At 37.9% G+C, this 19,228-nt stretch overlaps 6 protein-coding genes across 6 annotated transcripts; 3 read left to right on the top strand and 3 right to left on the bottom strand.

Annotated features, from left to right (window-relative positions):
* Nucleotides 1-322: 322 nt before the first annotated feature.
* On the top strand, nucleotides 323-1,766 carry L201_007973 (uncharacterized protein; the record flags this gene model as incomplete). Its single annotated transcript, XM_066223674.1, has 4 exons — nucleotides 323-442; nucleotides 552-1,298; nucleotides 1,365-1,487; nucleotides 1,572-1,766. The coding sequence occupies 4 exons, from the start codon at nucleotides 323-325 to the stop codon at nucleotides 1,764-1,766; spliced, it is 1,185 nt and encodes a 394-aa protein (XP_066079771.1).
* A 235-nt stretch (nucleotides 1,767-2,001) lies between these two features.
* Nucleotides 2,002-3,102, bottom strand: L201_007972 (uncharacterized protein; the record flags this gene model as incomplete). The annotated part of the gene is made up of 1 exon (XM_066223673.1): nucleotides 2,002-3,102. The coding sequence occupies one exon, from the start codon at nucleotides 3,100-3,102 to the stop codon at nucleotides 2,002-2,004; it is 1,101 nt and encodes a 366-aa protein (XP_066079770.1).
* Nucleotides 3,103-4,211: 1,109 nt separating this feature from the next.
* On the bottom strand, nucleotides 4,212-7,086 carry L201_007971 (uncharacterized protein; the record flags this gene model as incomplete). The annotated part of the gene is made up of 3 exons (XM_066223672.1): nucleotides 4,212-4,451; nucleotides 4,513-5,689; nucleotides 5,744-7,086. 3 exons carry the CDS (start codon nucleotides 7,084-7,086, stop codon nucleotides 4,212-4,214), a joined length of 2,760 nt encoding a protein of 919 aa, XP_066079769.1.
* A 6,878-nt stretch (nucleotides 7,087-13,964) lies between these two features.
* Nucleotides 13,965-14,635, top strand: L201_007970 (uncharacterized protein; the record flags this gene model as incomplete). Its single annotated transcript, XM_066223671.1, has 2 exons — nucleotides 13,965-14,511; nucleotides 14,589-14,635. 2 exons carry the CDS (start codon nucleotides 13,965-13,967, stop codon nucleotides 14,633-14,635), a joined length of 594 nt encoding a protein of 197 aa, XP_066079768.1.
* Nucleotides 14,636-14,886: 251 nt separating this feature from the next.
* Nucleotides 14,887-15,512, bottom strand: L201_007969 (uncharacterized protein; the record flags this gene model as incomplete). The annotated part of the gene is made up of 3 exons (XM_066223670.1): nucleotides 14,887-14,919; nucleotides 15,061-15,166; nucleotides 15,268-15,512. 3 exons carry the CDS (start codon nucleotides 15,510-15,512, stop codon nucleotides 14,887-14,889), a joined length of 384 nt encoding a protein of 127 aa, XP_066079767.1.
* A 360-nt stretch (nucleotides 15,513-15,872) lies between these two features.
* On the top strand, nucleotides 15,873-19,097 carry L201_007968 (uncharacterized protein; the record flags this gene model as incomplete). The annotated part of the gene is made up of 8 exons (XM_066223669.1): nucleotides 15,873-15,953; nucleotides 16,018-16,092; nucleotides 16,166-16,256; nucleotides 16,328-16,508; nucleotides 16,579-16,901; nucleotides 16,965-17,229; nucleotides 17,289-17,439; nucleotides 17,502-19,097. 8 exons carry the CDS (start codon nucleotides 15,873-15,875, stop codon nucleotides 19,095-19,097), a joined length of 2,763 nt encoding a protein of 920 aa, XP_066079766.1.
* Between the last annotated feature and the right edge of the window lie 131 nt (nucleotides 19,098-19,228).

Raw genomic sequence — 19,228 nt, 5'->3', positions numbered from 1 at the left:
ATCAGAGAATCCAAGGAAAAACGTATATCATTAACGCACAGACAATGCAATCGTATGCTAATTAATCGTTACTTTATAGCAGCCCTACATATTTGCAGTGGTTGACGTGTATCTGCGTGTTGTTGCTCTCTGACCGATCCAATATAGCTGGTTGTTCTTTCCTTCTTACCCCTCTTCTCTTTCATTCCCTTTCCTTCTCTTTCCTTCCTTTTCTTTCGTTGCTTTTCCTTTTCTTTTTGTTTCCTTTTCTTTCTTTTTGTGCACTCTTATCTCAATTCTATACGAAACATATCTCACTTACTACCTGTGTTTACAAAACAACATGAAGCGACACCATTCTGCTGATCTCTCTTCAAGTACCAACGATGTGAACGATAAGGAGGACATCTTAGAGAAGAAGCAAAAACTAGCTAACGATCAGAACCAAAATGAGACCGATCAAGTAAGTTAAACACGATTTTTCTGTCCTCACTATTCACTTCCACAGACTTCTTTTCGAGCCATAAAAGCAAGGGAGAATGTTAATGAATGAGTCTTCACACTCTTAACAGGCGACATCAGCCGAAGTAAACCCAGCCAACCCTACTTCTTCGACAAGTACAGATTCTTTGGACGATCCACCCAAATATATTCCATGGCGTGATAAGAATGGCAATCTTCCTGGTACCATTATTTCATTATATCGAAAGAAAAAGGAACAGCCAAAATCACCAGAAGAAAATCCTCAAGAAGGTTCAGAAGACGATTCTTCGCCTTCTCCAGATCCAGTCGAAAAAGCGATATTACTCGGATCCAGATCTGTTGCATCCCTTCGATTTGAACGCATCGCTCAAACACCCCCTAAATCGAATAATAAGCCTTATTTATCAATTTCAGAAGAATATCAAAATTTCCTACCTCCTATTCGATGCTACCGAGAACCAAACTGGATTAGTGGAGGATCATTGGTGCAATCATTCAATCCAGCAATAGTCAAACATACTTTCTGGCAATCTGCTATGCCAAAATTTGGTCAATGGAAAAATAGATTCTATACAAAAGATATGATGCAAGCTTTAATTACCTCTTTAAATGCTACAACTGAAAATCCAAAAGTCTATATCCATACTACACCAGGTTTGCCAGAGAAATCAATCTTAGACAAATATGTTTTAATCATTGGATATGAAGCAGGTAAAGAGGAAGGTGAATGGTTTCCTTACATGATTGGACCGAAACCTAAAGATTGGTCTGAGCCTTCAGATGAAAAAGTTGTATGGATCTGGAATGTTCATCAAGAACCTCATCCTATCAGCAAAGTACGTGTTCATACGCCTTGATTGTTCCTGTCAGCTAAGCTTACTCTACTACTATTTATATCACAGGACAAGCTGGAATCAAAGTATGGAAAACCTCTGAATTGGAGTTTGATCTCACTTTATACCACCTCTGATCGCACAAAAAACGTTAATGCGAACCTCTGGTCAAGTGCTTTCAGAAAGAGCAGAGTGAGTCCTGTTACATATAGCATGGCGAGTAGTCGATATCTGCAGTAGACTGTATGCTGATGTTGTTCTATATTCGTGAGAAAGTCATACGCAATCAATGATTCAGGCCCAATGGCATCAAGAATAATTCGATCTATCTTATCAATGCCAGAACTCCCATATTGCACATCAGAAGTTATACCTGCTTTTGACCCTACCAAAATCTCAGTAGATGAAAGATGGGCTGATTTGCAGACAACTCGATTTTATCTTTTTTCATCCAAGCGTGGACAGAGATGATCAAGTTCGAGTTAAATGAGTTCACCTTAGCTAATGATGAGGCAGACATCCCTTTCAATTTGAGAATACCTTATATTATATTGTAGCCAGATAAAAAGATTTGTGGAGAAACACGAGAAATCAATGCATTTTCATATTTTACGATAAGAGTACAAACGAACGACAGTTTATTAATGAAAGTTTATATACAACAGTGAATGGCGTTTCGATTGATATTTATACAGTACAAACTTGTTTATTTTGAACAAACCACTTGGACTAAATGTGTAGCATGTTTCTCGTAGATCAACTTATGGAATTTGTGATAATACACATCTCTTTTATTTGATAATTTACCCTTTATCTCAATGATCATTTTATCGTCATGTCGATTGTGATTTCGATCAACGATATCTTTCAATAGATTTTCCATCGCATCAGATTTTAACCATTTATGAAAACCTGAAGCTGGAATACAAATATGTTCAAGTGGTTTTGATTTTAATTTTTCTTCATCATCATAGTAGCTATATAATGATAACCAAGACGAATCTAAAGAAGATGATCTTGAATCGGTATTGGATAATTGTGAATGTGATTTTGATTGATACTTCTCATTTTTTAACTTAGTGATTAATCTGTCTTTTGATGATGGATATCTAATTTCATATTGAGATTGTGTATTATAATGATGATTCCAAGTAGGTCTCATTAAAAATGGAAATTCCCAATGTGAAGTTTGATTCCATTTTTTTAAAATTGATGGCATTTTTGGATATGAATTGTAATTTTTTTGATTACATCTTAATTTATTATATTTATCTTGTAAAAATTTATTATCAGATTTCCAAATGAATTTTTCAGGTGATTTTTTGGGGTTCACTAATAAAAATAATAATTTATTGATATTTTCATCTAATGTAATTATTTTTTTAATTTTATACGAGTGTTTTGATTCATCACTACTACTACTGTCTTTATATTTATATTTACTTTGTCTGTTAAACATGTCATCTTGATTTTGATCTTGGTTTTGATAATCAATATAGAAATTAAATCCTTTTGTAATTAAATTAACACTTTCTAAATTCGATAATTGATAATTACTATAACTTTTAGTTTTACTTTTATCATCATGATAATTATTATCACCCCACATGATTTCATATAATTTTGAATTATTTCTAAAATAAGATAAATCAAATTTAATATGTAAATGTTTAATTCTATTAATTGTTTCGATAGATAGTTGTGAAGATGAATAAGATAACCATTCAACAAGATCTTTAGGTGTATCTAAATGTAATGTATTACCATCAATATCGAGATTGTATTTGGTAGTAACAATGGAAATCATAGTGAATGATTTAGATACAATTATGGAAGTGGATTGTCTACAAGCAACAATAATAATTGTATGAGTGGCAAAGAAGGATGAAAGACGAAAAAAGAACAGAAGAAAGAAGGTAGAAATCGCTTCACTTTTTACCTCTTTATATATCCATCAATCCTGCTATACTGTACTCGTAAGATAGCAAATTGTAGTTCGACTGTGTACGGAATAAGGTTAACACAATACAAAGATTACAGTATGATGTACTCCAAATTGCACCCAAGGTAAGGTTCATTATGCCACACGAGATCTTGAGTCATCCTTGAAAATATAAAACCATATCTAACCTTGATGTACTGCGTGCCACGTACTACTTCATTCCAAAAAGAGAGTCGCAAACGCAATCGACATTGAAAATAATGATAATAATGATAATTTGTATGCATATATCAACAATTATTTCCCATAATAGTCGCATTGGTTCTTATCATCCTCGAGTAAATCGGTCAACAAGTATAACCAAGAGGAAATAGAACCAAGGTTATAAGATACGGAAAAATAAAAGCTTTTAATATATAAATTATTGAAAAACGTGAAACAATCTAATAGATATAAGTAGGAGAAATGTATGAAAGATGGAAACAATTCTAGTTACAAGTTACCGATAGCGTTTTGTTGTATTGGATTGAGGGATGAAGAGAAAAACATAAGCTACATGACTATGAATACGTGAACAAAAGTCAAAGTCAAAAAGCAATATATAACAAAAGTACATGAGATCACAAATCATTGGAAAACGAAGTAATCAAAAATCTAGATATGAAAGAAATGAGCAAAACGGGTATTCACATGTGGAGAATTCATTGATTTATGGAGACTGGGTCAGCTAATGATATGTTGTTTTGATGAATGGAAAAAGGGCCAAATGAAGTAATGCTAAGTCGAAAGTCAGGTGAGGGTGTGCTATTTTACAACGAAATATTGCTTGGACTGCAAAGGCCCAAGGCGTCGGTCGAAGGTATTGAGCGATAGAAAGAGGAGAGTTGATTCGTAATGAAGAAATTAGGATAACTTTGTGTAGATTTGCGATATGAATGGTATTAGTCTAAATATTATCATTGGGATGATCAACGCTACGTAGCAAGCGAAGGATTCCTGGGACCATTGAAGCCGAAAGCATCTTGAGCGTTATCATATTGTTGTCTAGGTGTTGAAGTATTACGAGGAGAGTTGTGCCCGTTACTTCCAGCAACGTGGAACGGGAATCCACTTGGAGAAGCCCCACCTGTAGGTATATATGATGGTCGACTGTATACCGGTTCAAGCTCGTTTGGCGTCGATCGAGGTGATTGGAAGAAACAGAATTTGCTCAGCTAATTTGAAATTCAAGTCAGCGATTTACTAATTTCAGACTTTGTATAAACTCCAACTTACAAAGTCTTGATAACTGGCATCATTCAAAAGTTTCTGATTATTACCATTTCCGCCATTATTGTCATCAGGATCAATTTCAATCGATAAGGCCGCTAAATCAGGTGTAGATTCGTTACTCATCGTTTCAACAGGAGAAGATTCTCCAGTAGATGCTGAGGGTGACGGTGACATGGGAACTGGAAGGCCGGCATGTAATGGTGTTGGAGGTGAAGACAAGTTTGAGGAAGGAGGAGTCATGAGACCGAGATCACTATCTTCAGCGTCCATTCTAAGTTTGCTTAAATCGCCAGTCGACCTCTTGAGAGTAAGCGGTTTGTGCTCAGGTGTGCTTTGTGGTGATTCGGCAGGTACTTCTGGAGATCGACGTGCTTTAGGAGTGGCGTCGCCGCTCGAAGTTTTGGGGGTTGAGGATTGATTATCCATAGCTTGAGCGAAAGAATCCCAAGTACTAGGTTCTCCATTCCAACTCGATCTTCTTTCATGACCCATATCCGGTGCTGCTAATGTAGCGTAATTTCCGTTCATCACGTTCATACTAGTTCTTCGTTGGAGATCTACTGGATCGTAGGAATCTGGACTAGTGATATATGGTATGGTAGAAGTAGCCTCCTTAGGTGGTGATTGAGGAGGTGAAGGTGCACAGTATTTAGTAAGATTGAGGTGAGCATAAGTTGATGGTGGAGCAGGTGGTTTGAATGAGTTTGGCGGAGGAGTTTGCATAGGTGAATCAGGTCGAGAGGGTATTTGACCGTTGATTCGTTGAGAGATTTTAGGGAACATCCACCCGCCAGGTCCTGGTGGTGTAGCACCAAATGCTTTGCTGATTTTGGTGGCTACGGGAGGATTGTTGCTCTTTCTCAAACCTGGAAGTGGACTATCTCTCCCTGAGTCTTCATCGTTGTTAAGATTGGCAGTTAGAGCTGCGGGACCAGGAGTTCGAGTGATTCGACGAGGAACTGATTTTTTGAATGTGAAGTTATAGTTCATTCCGTCGTTGGAATCCCACCAATCTTTGCCTTCAACTGAATAGTGAACGCAAAGCATCAATTGTCGTTCGTCTAGCTTGCGCTTGTAATCGTCGAGCTTGATTGCGAAACTGAACCGATCCCATCCTTCGTCGCCAGTAGTTGCGGCCGGTATATGACAAACATGTGTACCGGATACTTCGGATACGGTTCTGAAAACTATGTCAGCGATTGATTGGTAAGGAAGGAACAATCAGGAAACTCACTGCCAATGATCAAGGGTAAACCTGACAGCAACCCATTTTTGGAATGACACATTTCTAACTATAGCTGTACCTCGCATAGACAGTGGACCTAAACCACTTTGTAATTCTATTCTTTCTAACATGACATTTTCGCCTTGTAGACTACCTCGAGCGTCAGGTGAAAAGTCGGTTCTCTTTCTAGGTATTCTACTACCACCTTCCATCTGTATCTGACCGTTCTCGTCAGCTGCTTTTGCTGCTGCGTTTCTTCTTGTTCGGAATTGGACAAAGTCGGTATCGGTGTCATTTTCTGTTTCTGTTTCGGTATAGGCTGAATTTTCTGGATCTGCTGCTTTACCTACAGCTGTAACCTTTTGTTCCCTTAAGAAGAGCACGACACTTTCTAAAGCTTTTGCATCCCCTTCACTTGTATCTGCAAATCTGACACTTTTTGATCGTTCTTCACCAAAACCACGAGAATCTTCATCTTCATCGGTAGGTGAATCTTGTCGTTGTCGAGTAAGATCAGGTGTTGACATCGAACGTTGTTTAAGAGAAGGCTTAACAATTTCACCACTTTTCTTCCTAATCATACTTATGGGTCTAAGCATTGATGTATCACTACCAATTATTGGAGATGACTCGTCGGAATGGGATGTTTGTGGTGGGAATATTTGTAAAGAGCCTGTAGAATGTTGACCACCTCTGACATGACCAGCGGATGACCTTCGCATACTTGCTAACGTTGGTCTGTTGGTTGGTGAAAGTAAACCTCGAGAAGCCGATGTTCGTGGAGGAGGTTTGAAGTCGGGATCAAAGGAAGGGAAAGGTACTGATGATTCACCGTTTTTGGTATCATCGTGAATGTGTACAGGTAAGTCCACATTATCGTCATTAGGTGTGGATGGAAGTGAAGAGTCGATGGACGAGGTCGAGGTTATTGAATCTCTTACAGCTCGATGGAGAAGCGGTGATTTGACAGGCGAAGGATGCAATTTAAGACCTAATGAACTGCTCTCAGCAGGTGGTAAACCAGAAACTCCCATCGGACTTTGACCAGATGATGATGGCGATCTTCGAGGTAAACCTTCCATTGGCCTTGATATGGGGAAAGAATGTGAATTTATACTCTGGGCGGCTCTTGACACGTTGTCGAATATTCCCCTTCGAGGTGTTGAAGAGCCAGAGTGACTCGATGAACGTCGAGGAATACCTGGCATGGGTCCAGTTGAGGAACTGGGACCATACTCGATATCTTCGATATGCGATGGTGGTGTGGTATGGCCTTTGCGATGATAATGGAATGGGTACTCCTTGACAGGTGAAGTCACGGGAGATGGAGTGGTGGGCTCAGCGTAAGGCATGATGATATTTTGAGTGCTAAAGGAGGATAAAATGGGGCAGTCAGCAACGATTCGAGGGCAATATATCAGGGGTGATGTGTATCAAGCCTGAACAGATACAAAGAGGGAAGAAAAAGAGAGACGAACGATGAATCAGGTCTGGTTAGGATGATAGAAATCATGGTCAATGGTATGACAGACACGATGACGTTCGACGACAGTCACATGTGCAGTTAGGTGGATGATAGTAAGGAATGATTATCAGAAAAGAATAATCAACATTAAATGGAGTATAAGAATCGAAATCATGGAGCGGAATTCTCAGATACCCCAAAATGTCAGCAGGATAGAGATCCAGTCTGACCAGAAGCGGCATTGGAGCTGTAATGATGAGTAAAGGATGACTCACTCCTAAGGAGGTCAACTATAAAGGATATTTAAGCAAGGTTGCGGTAAAGAGACATAATCTGAACAATGATTGAGTCAATAGAGTAAAGATGAAAGGAAATTAAGGTGAGAGAATTGAACAATAAATCAAAGGGGATTGTCTATTCTTTTACCAATGAAAAGGATCTGGAGCCAAGCAGAGGGAGGATTGCAGTAGTTTGACGGGAGTTGTCGGACACATACGAAGAAGATGACGAAGGAAGGTTGTTACACACATATGACGAGTCGAGCAAGAACCAAAGGATCGAACAATGGAATACAATAAGAGAATGATCAAGTCCTGATCGGCAGCCCTATTGATGTAATCACCACCGAGACAACCACACCTTCTGAAGATCCAATCTGATAAAATCGGCAAGCGTAAGAGAACGTGGAGCGGGATAGATTAAGGGGTACACGTATTCAGTCACAAGGGCGATAGAATTTCAAGAATAAGGATAATCAAGTACAAGCAAGTATTGACTTTAAATCGTCAATGATTAACCAATGCAAAAAAAATAATTGATATCGAAGAGGATGAGGTGATTACGCCCAGTCTGTGCGTGGGAAGATGGAGAAGGTTGAAAGAAGCATAAATGAGTGTTGTACGAAACGATGGGGAGAAGGAGGGATGGCTAAGATAGAAAAGACCCCATGGGTATACAGTAGTGGTGATTGAGAGAGAGCAACTTACTATTGATAATTTAGTACAGGTTGTATTTCGAATTATCTTGGCAGTATTCTAGCGAGTTTCGCTTAAACCTGCAAAGGAGATATCAGGTTGAGAGATTTGTTGTCGTTATTATCGTATCGTGGCGTAATTGTTTGTGATTATATTGTTTGATACATAGTTGGTTGTATTATACAGTTGAGTTGACCATTATGGTATATATTGGTTTTTGATACAAGATAAAGAATAAAGAGTTAAACAGAAATAATAGTCAGCTCCAATCATACCTTATCATATAACGATGAACGATGAAAGATGAATTATTGTCAAGTTTATAACACACGCGTTCTGATGAGAATGAAAAAGGGTAATTCATGTTTGTGAGAAAAATCATAAAGTAATAGTGACGTAGATAACAGATGATCAAGGAGGTTTGTGCGTAAAAAGAACATCAACACGCGTTGAGGATAGAAGAGAGACAAGTGTGTATTTGTGTGTTTGTGTGTGAATTTGATGGGAAAGGATTGGAATGTATCGCACAGACACACAATCAAACGGTCTAAAATTCCGAAGAAAGGAATACCTTTTGCTAAAACAAAGGTAAACCATTCAAGGTACAACAAGAGTTTGGTAGTTTGGTTTTAATTGTGGGTCCGAGCTCATAAGTAGTCTTTAGAAGTACAGGAAGCCAAGGGAAAGGGGTAAGATACGAACCTGAAAAGTGCTGTTCTGGAATCTACGAGATGAAGATGAGTTTAGCTTGAGAAAGAAGCTGTGGTGAATGGGGTGAACAAGTTGATCGCCGTGTATGGCGAGGGATTAAAGGTACAAATTAGAAAGGGGCAATAGCAAAATAAAAAGATGAAACGTTGGAATGGAAAGTTTTGAAAGAACGAAAAAGATATGAAGAGGAATGAGATGAAACGAACAAACATGTGATTTATGGAAGGGATATATACGAAAAGATGGACATACAGTATTGTAAATGTACACTTGGTTAAATGCTAAGGTTGATAAAAATAATTAAGGTTGTTCAAATTACTGAGATCTGTGAGGGATTTCGAAGGAGTCGAAAGATTAGTCAGTCAAGCGTCGCACGTATGAAAGACCATTCGACTCGAATTTATTGTGTCGACGTCAAATCAATGCCAAGATTGGATTATGAAGAGTGTTAAGGTTGAAAGTTGAAAGATGATGAAGCAATGTCGTGACAGTGGTTAAAGAGACTGTAAAGGTGACGAAGAGCCTAGCTGAACGAGTCGTAAAGAATGAATAGGGTTGGTGTCCTTTGTCGGTAGTATCTATTCAGATTCTTCCGTAATGCGTACTCCTCTAACAATTTGTGATTGCGGATGTCCAGCACCTCTAATATCGATGGTTAACAAGTTGTAAGGAAGAAGGTTGCGATATAAAAAACGACTGTAAAAGCGATGATGAAGCCGGTCCAACTGAAAGATGGTGATGAAGATATGAATAACAGTCAAGAAGATGAGAAGAAAACAAGGAGGGGGCAGGTCAAAACGAAGTAGTATGAATCCTGTAGTCGGCTCCTATAGCAATACCACAGTAACAAGAATAAAGTGAATACCAAGCGGAATCACCTGCATCCATTCATTCAAAAAGAATAATCACATGAAGATCGCGCGTGGACAGGAAAGAGAATAGCGAACTGCAGTTTTTTCCTCAAAATGGAAAGTTTGCAAACTCACGATTGTTTTCGATACCAACAACGATATTTCCTATTTGTCTGATGAAAAACTAGAACCTTATGATCTATATCAGATATCTGCTCTGGCAACTGACACTTCGGGCAGATGTGTTGGATTTTACGGGAGAAGAACGATGGTTTGATCGCCGCAATAGGTTTACTGTTCTCCGTTGTTCGGTGGTTGGGAGAATAACAGTATATATATTAAACTGGTATTGATGAGTAATACCTTAATGGGATGGACGTGTCGTTTCCTCAATTGAATTGGTGGTGAGTCGTGATTATCAATTTGAATTGAAATTTTGACTGGGGAATGTGGGGTTTTCTGTAATTGAATTGGGTGAAAAGAATGAAACCACATGGATGTCTTGGATAGAGTTGTTGCAGATTGTCTCTGTTCTTTCCTTTTCTAGTATGCTGATCTTAAGTGAATCTAGCAAATCTATATCTGATTGAGTGCTTTCTCTCCGTTGAGGATATACCAAAATCAAAAGCAGAAAATCAAGGACCAGCAAGATTACTTTGAATTTAGATCTTCATCCTCGTAACATATAATAGAAAACCCAAAAGAACAAATTTCAAGTATCTTCTCAGTCTTTAATTCTGTAACTACTTCCACTGCAGAACGAACACTATGACGGAAGTGCGTATCTAAACCTTTTTATCGTTGGTTGAAAACGTCGTAAAGGTATTTTGTCGGCCGTTCTTATTTCTAAGTCTATGTTGAGAATGAGGATATAGGTTATTATGTGGAGCCTGTTCTCACGTTTATTCCCTAGTTCCTAATATGCTTGATGTTGGAAGATGATGCAAGCTGATATATTGTTGGATGCGTGATGGTAACTGAAAAAGTGATGAATATGAAACGATAACTCTTCGCGTAAGATAACGGGATTCTTTGTGATTAATTTGTTCTATAGAAGCGAATTTTGAGATTATAAAAAATGCTATGCTATGCTGTATACGTTGATTTGGAGACTGCGTGGAGAAGTTTTGCAAAGTCTGAGCATGAAATGTTGGGGTGATGAGTGACTTTTGATTTTTTTGGGTACTTGTTTTTATGGGTTGGCGTGTGAAATTTTAACGTTGATGATGTCTGCGTGCTTTTTTTTTAAGTTATCTTTGTAATTAATTATTGATAGATGGATTATAGATCGGTGAAAGCCGGCGGGACAGTCTGGGTTATTTCAAAAAAAGTATTTTGTACGTCTACACTATCTATATGTATCCGAAAAGTATTAGTGTGAGAAATGATGAGTGATGAATGAGCATGAAACACAAAATAAAGAAACTAAATATCTGAACGACGTGAGATGATGATGAAGATGATGAATCATAGAAATAAAAATATATAGTAGAGAAAGAGAAACGTGAACGTGCCTTTTGAGACAAAAATATTTGATTTCCCTTTCCTTTTTTTTTTTTTCTGGTCCTTGTTCTCTTATCTCGGTGTCAAATATTTTATGTATAAAATGACTAGGTGTCCTTTTCGGGGTAAGAAAGAATGTTTTTCTGTCGCTTGGAAGTATTCAGACAAATGTGGGGATAGGTATGTTATATTAAAAATCTAGGAAAAAAAAACCCTTTTCTGAACTTGATTTGTATCTGTTTGAACAACGAAGGTTTTTTTTCTTTTGTTGAAGATAATGATTTTCAGTCTAAAATCGGTTCATATCGGATTGATCCAGATAAAATCGTAGAAATCTATATGATTAAGTCCGCTCCTGGAATGGGAATGATAAGTGACTGTTTTTATGCAGGTTCTTGGCAGCTGTGTATGATAGATGGATTCTTTTTGGGCGTACGTATCTTTGACAGAAGTGTGGGAAAATTACTGAAACCGAAGCCTTTGATTTTGATGAGAGATTATTGTTCGACGCGATTTTGACCGAGATGATTTTTACCGAAGTATATACAATATATGCTTGATTATAAAAGGATAGGTTATTATAGAGCTTTGGATCTATGCTACACAATATAGAAATTATTGAACTCAGAATGTAAAATTTCGAGATTGAGCATTCAAGTTGATGAAATTTTCACCTAAGCAACAAGACATGAATAGCAAAAGGCTCGACGTCGAAAAATTCAAGATCAATCCGCCATGTCCTAGCGATCAGGAAAAAAAGCTTCCTTAACACAATCACCACTATTAAGGACATTACGTGAATCATACAAGTGAGTTTTCATTTGCATCACCACTGCCTATTCGGACTAGCCTTACTGATATTAACTACCTTATGCCTGCGCTATGCAGTCTTTACAGTCGTAAATTCCCGGCTTTCGTAAGGTACCACAAAGAGCAGCCGTAGAGCCATTACAAGACCTCGATATACAAAGAAACGCGCCTGTTACAATAGCTGAACGCCACAACCAGTCATTTGGGTATCTACATTCCTGCTTGCTAGCTTATATCAGCTTGTACACTTTGGACCTGTCAACGGCAAAGCACTGGATTCGGTATCTTGAGTAAGGGTAAAAATGTAGGATCGATTAACCTTCTTTCGCAATATGATAAATATCCCTGATCAGACTATAGCTTCAACTAACATACAAGTGCGAGCAGTAAGACCTACTGTGAAGATGAACGCATGACTAACGGATAGGTCGAGGTCAAGATGAATGCAAACGGGAGAAGTATTAAGATTTTTTTGGGGATAAAGCCCCATAGAAAAGGAATGTTCTTCTTGCAAATCGATTCATATGCTACTACCCATACAACTTCGAGATCTGAATACAGTCAATAAAGACTTTCCAAGCGCTGAAAATATCTTCAATATATGAACATTGTGAACAAGCAACTGGGTATCCTGCTTAGCTGATTCGGCAAGGGTTAGTCATACATAGACCAAAAGGAATGTTCCGCAGTACGACTGTGATAGAGCGTTTACGATAGAGCCTGTCATAATCAGGATCTGTGAGACGTTTTGCATAACACCCTTCCTTGGAAGATGCTGAAGTGTAGTGCGTGCTAACATGATACTGTACTTGGCGGGATTGGAACCAGTTCAATAGGGATGTACGATATGTAATAAATTGGCTAATGGAATGTCGATCACTTCCTTCGTCTATGAATCATGTCAACCAATAGAAGCTGAACATTAAAGGTTGTGTAGTACACGTACGAAGAAAAACTATGCTTGTACCCATGCATACATACCATGTAGAGCTGGAAAATCGAGGTTCCCCGAATTATTCTCAGCAGATCCCATTCCAGCTTTAGACCGTAGTACGACGTCAATGGCGTGTGTTGGAAATATAACGTAACTTTAGCACAGCGGGAAAGGGGAGAAAAAATGCAAAAAAATATGTACAGTAACCAAAAGTTAGCTTTTAATGTGATCGACGAAAACCTGAATTTGAAGTTGTGCAGATCTAAGTTACAAAACGAGGAAATCAGCAAGCAACAAACAGCTAAGAACCAATTGATAGGAGAGCAAGCTGTACCAACATTTCCGCAAATCATTTCGAGATGTAGATCACTTTGAAGATCTCAGTTTACCGTCGGTTAATAACGGCTTTGCCTAGATGAATGTCATGGAAATCACAAAGCTATTTGCTTGCCCATTTGGTTATTCTTCGGAACATCTTTACAGCGATTTTATAGGAGTAGTAGTACACAACGAAACGAAGATAGACTATAATATCATTTTCACCAATTGCCTCATGATATAGTTTCAATGTATAATCAAGGAGTTTTTGCTCATAGTCTGATGCTCTGGGGCCCATCTCTTCGAAACAACCCGGTCCTAGCGGTTTTGGTGATAGTCAGATACGTGCATATGTTCCAGCCTAAAGATGTTCAGTATCTTGACAACCAGAACCAAGTAAGAGATGTACTAAAAAGTCTAGATTGTGTGGTCGGTGCTTATAAGAACTAACTCTAAAGCTACTACCATTTGGGGGCGATTTCCAGTATGAGTTTGAGTATCCGTGCATGTCTAGCTGTTTGCTTTGTCTGCGATTGCCTGTACCAGCACATAACGCAGAATTACCATACAAAGTCTTCTCTAATTGTATAACTATTTAGATTAGAAACAGCTAACTGCTAGATACCGTCACGCAAAATACTAAATAGACCAAGCTAAATATACCATGTCAACGAGAACGAATTACTTCGTCTCTCGACCACCACCCCTATATCCACTAATGGCCCATCCTCCGTATACTGCGCCACTCATCATACCTTATGATCCTCCAAAATCTGAATATACATCACCCACCTCTCCCAATAATTTACCTTCACCAAGACAAAGAACGGGTCATAAAGCTGGACCTAGAGGATTGAGTATAATTATACCACCACCTTCAAAGCATTTTCGGAATTTTCAACTCATCATAACAGATCATTCCACTATCAACACTACCACCAGACTGAAAATACAACAGAAGAAAGCCAAGATATCAAGATCACAATTACTTTCATCATGCTTGAATACGACTTCATGCTCGTCACCATCATCTGTGATGTTGAATCCACGTCGTCGATCTAGTGAGGAATATCGAGTAATATGGGAAGAGGGCAGTATAGGCTTAGGCGCGATAGAAGATTCCTCAGCTAGATACCAAGGGTTGATCTTCGTGTGTCTAGCTCTATTCACTCTCGGTTTCACGTTATTGGTTTTGTCCATTATTATACCTGGTAAGCCGAATCCATGAAAACCTCACAAATTGATCGAAGGAACATCCAGCTATTGGAGCTGATTACTTTCTACATAGGACATTCTGTTGATATTTGGCAACAATCTTCCAGTATCATCCATTAAAATGCCCGATCTATTATTAAAACAGAATAGCTAATTATCCTGCTCACATTGTATTTGTCCCATTGTATTTGTCCCATTGTCTGATTTCACTCCGTTAAAATCTACTGGTCCCTTCTTATATCATGTTGTATCGTATGTATATATCTAAATGCATAATGGTACAGGTATCGTACATATCCTCTATATCGTACAGCATGCCAAAACAGAGCGAATGTATGAAATAGTCTGAAAATCGAGGAGTGAAGCGTGATCTATCCATTGATCTTCTTGGATCTTCCTTGTCTCTATTGAACGAAACGTACTAAGAGTCAGCTAGATGTCTGATATTTGATTGAACTCGGTTTACAGTTCAGGAAACAAGGAAACGTCGCTAGAGACAACGGAGTAGGCCAAATACTGAGGAAGAAAGGGAAAGCATAACTCACCTTTTTCATTCTTTGTAATTTCTTTGCACTCATCTTAGCTCTCATTTCTTCCATTCTCTGTTTCTCAGCAACTCTTTCTCTTCTTTCTTTTATCACTGCAACTTTTCTGTATATGGGTAACAAAGTAAGGTATCAGCATCTATTCGAGTAATCCATATCGGTAACTTTAACGTTGCAGGTAATATAGGTTATTGCGGTTCAACTAACCTATCATGTTCAGCTTGTTTATCATCTTTTAATTCTTTTTCAAAAGTTTTCATAGCTTCTTTTTGTTTATCTTGTTCTCTTCTTTTTTCATAAGGTGTTTTTATAGAATTTGATATATATGTTCTTTTTACAGCTGTTTTGTCTCCTTTATGAGCTTTTCCAGGTGTACGACCATTTTTAGAAGCAGCAACTGATACTACCAATGGTGTACTGGATGACGATGCTGTAGCGTTCGTTTCTGACATGTTGTTAGTCGGTTATACGGGTATAGAAGCTGAGGTGATGAGAATGCGCAGGTTAATCAATCTTTGGTCAAAGCAAGAAAAGAACGAAGTGGACTGACTACACGACAAGAACCCAAAAAAATCAAAAACAAATGAAGCAAAAATAATCTTCGAAGCCGGCCGGTAATCATCTTCCGTCGGGATGATAAAGGGTTAACGTAAATAAGTAACGCGAATCTATAGTTTGTATAGTTGTACCATTATTTGGATGCGATAAATGGCATTTACCTACATTATTTACAATGCAGTAAGCTTGTTTTTCAGTTTCATATTGTATCATAGAACTATATCAGCTATCAGGGAGAGGACAGAGGCGACAAGATGACTTCTAGGCTCAAACATAAGCTTGAGCTAGAAAATGTCAATCTCAACAGCGCTTATTTGAACGAATCATTTGTACAGGTATGTCAATCGTATTCCCTCTTAAAATGACCGAGGTGGCATAGCTGATTGAATGACTGGATAGATCGGTACACCTCTACCTGCTCTATCGGAACACAAGAAAGATAAGCAGGAATATGTCCCGGAATGGCAGCAGGAGGTGTGTATACATTGTTTCACCTGTGTTGAATTTACACTAGCTATGTCAAGCTGATATATGTGTTTCGTAATAGGTTCGCGATGAACAAGGTAGAAGACGATTTCATGGTGCTTTCACGGGTGGTTTCTCTGCAGGATACTATAACTCGGTAGGATCTAAAGAAGGTACATAATTTTCAATTTAGCCTTTTCTCATTCCGCTGTCGGTTTAGCTGATATTGATGCATGGAATTTAGGATGGACACCTGCTACGTTCAAATCATCTCGTTCCAATCGTGCCAATAAAGTACAAAGGGCAGAAGATTTCATGGATGATGAAGATTTACAATCTATGAGAGACGATAGAAAATTAGAAAATACAGATACGTTCAAAAATGATGGATTTGGAGGAACAAAAGAGGAATTAGGTGGCAGAAGGTAAGCTTGGAGGAAGCTCGTGACTATCTCAGTAAGGCTTAGCTTATTGACCCATATGCTATTACGATAGTTTGCCTTCAGCTATTGAATCATTAATTAAACCATCAAGTTCTTCAATAGGAGAAAAACTATTACAGAAGATGGGATGGAGGACAGGTCAAGGTATTGGACCTAGAGTCACATTAAGGAAATTGAAATTGCAACAAGGTAAATTAGGTAAAGCTAGAGCTGGTGTTTTAGAAGATAATGACGAAATGGATGATGAAGAAAGTTCAAAGCATACTTATGCACCTAGAGATGTAACTTTGTTGACTTTTGATGTGAAAGAAGATAAACAAGGTTTAGGTTTTGTTAAAGGTAGAGGTATGGGTTCTTTACCTGGGAAAAGGCCTGGTGAGTTTTCGGATTGAGATCATGAAGAATCTTGAGCAGGACTAACCGCTGAAGCTTATGTAGTGATGGGGGCAAGACAACTCGATGATGACGATGATGATCCGTATTCTCAAGCTGGACCATCAACAAGGCACTTAGCTTTTGGTAATATGGATGAAGAAGACGATGTGATCATGATGGGAGGTTCGACTCGTCCAGGTTTAGGATTAGGTTCGAATAAGGAAAATCATTATGGTGGAAAAGCCAGTCAACAGGATATATGGCATGATGGAAGACCTGTTTTAATAGGTTTCGCGTTAGACCCGAAAGGTGTACCACCGGATAAATGGTAAGCTATCAAGCCTGTAACCAACTGTGAGGAGTTAGCTGATAAGTATGGCATTTCAGGTTTGTTATGCCTGATATACCACCCGATTGGAGACCTCGCCCTGCCAGAGTATGGGGAACGATAAAGAAATGGGATCAAAGACCTGGTGAAGAAGAAATCAAGAAAGAGGTCATAAGAGGTGAACCTGGAAAGCCTTTGACCTTCGAACAGGTAAGCCATTAATGTCGCTTGTAATTCGGTCAATTGAATTAGCCGATTTTCCTTCGGTATAGCGCGGAGCAGCATTAGGAGAAGAACAACGTTCATCCAAAGCTAAATCGGTATTTGAGTATATATCATCAAAAGATAAAGAACGGCTGGCAGCTCTAGCTTCAAACGCTAAAGAACCACATTCGAATGCAGTGTTATCACTTGAAGTCCATTCTGAGAATACCGAGGTACCTGCAATAGCAACTGAAATAGATATACCACCACTATCACCTAGAACAGCATCAGCAGCGTTAAAAGGATTTATACCTTATGGAGATGATCTAGATAGACAAAATAGATATATATCATATTTAAACTCACAAACTTACAATACCCAACAACTTAATCCAATTTTGAAAAAAGGTAGTATTGAAGAAATAAATAAAGAATTGATTGATTTTTCATCTTCAGCAAGAATATTTAAACCAATGTCATATGCAATGTCAAATAGATTTACAAGTGGCTCAACAAGTTTGGCATCGACAGATCTAAAACAAGCTAAACCTGGTTTACATTTATTTGATTTTGAAAAAGCAAAATTAGAAAAAGAAAAAGCTGAAAAAGAAAAATCAAATCTACAATCGAAACAACAAATTGGAGATGAACAAATAGAAGAAGAAGAAGAAAATTTAACACTAACACCGGAACAACAAGCTGCTAAAAATGGTATGTATGGTAAATTAACTAGACAAGTCAAGAAATTTTATCCAAATAAATTAGTTTGTAGAAGATGGGGTGTAAAAGATCCTCATCCTGAAGGTGATCCAAATCAAGGTAGAAGCAATACTTCTTCTGGTAATAATGGAAATAATACAGCATTGGATAATACACCTTTACCTAGTAATGATGCAAGTTGGGAATCGAAATTTATACATCAACCTACTACTGCCACTTCAACAACTAAAGTATCTTCTTCTTCATCAACAAATCAACATGGATCATCAACAACAGTCGAAGGAAGTAACAACGATATCGAAAAACAACCTACAAATATATCAGAAGTTGGTATGGCAAATGATATCAATCAAGGAAGAGATATATTATCATATGAAAAACCTTCAATTGATATTTTCAAAGCTATTTTTGCAGATGATGATGAGGATAGTGATGATGATGATGATGTTGGACAGGAAAATGGTCATGTCAATGATAACTCTGAAAACGACAAACAAACTCGGACAACATCTAAAGAGGTACAATCAACTAAACAAAATGATAAGTATGAAGATCCGTTCCCTGTGAGCAAGGAAGAAGGTCCAGTAGATCTGAACACTTTTAAACCTGTATTTTCGATACGTAAAGTTGAGGCAGAAGACGATAATGCGTCAACAACAATAACGAAAAAGAAAGATAAGAAAAAAGATAAATCAAAGAAAAGAAAAGGTGTTTTATCTTTTAATGTAGGGGATGATAATGAAGAAGAAGAAGAAGAAAGCATGAAAATTGATAAGAAGAAAATGAAGAAAGAAAAGAAAGATGATAACCTAAGAAGTAATAGAAATTCAGAAATGAAACGCAAAGAAGAAGACCAACCAGAAGATGAATTATCAGAATGGGTAGAAAAACCTTCCGTTGTACCTAGATTAGTTGGTAGGAAAGGTGCAGCTGATTTTATGTAAAACAATGATTCGACTTAGGTAATATGTAGGTATAGGCATAATTAACATAATTTACTTGTTGTAAACAATAATATATAATATAATGCTGCATGTATTTTCAGAATAGCTACAAAGAGAATGGATGGGGTCCT

The sequence above is a fragment of the Kwoniella dendrophila genome, chromosome 11 (genome assembly GCF_036810415.1).
Source record: "Kwoniella dendrophila CBS 6074 chromosome 11, complete sequence".
In the NCBI taxonomy this organism is placed as follows: domain Eukaryota; kingdom Fungi; phylum Basidiomycota; class Tremellomycetes; order Tremellales; family Cryptococcaceae; genus Kwoniella; species Kwoniella dendrophila.
This window is presented reverse-complemented; position numbering and strand designations above follow the sequence as displayed.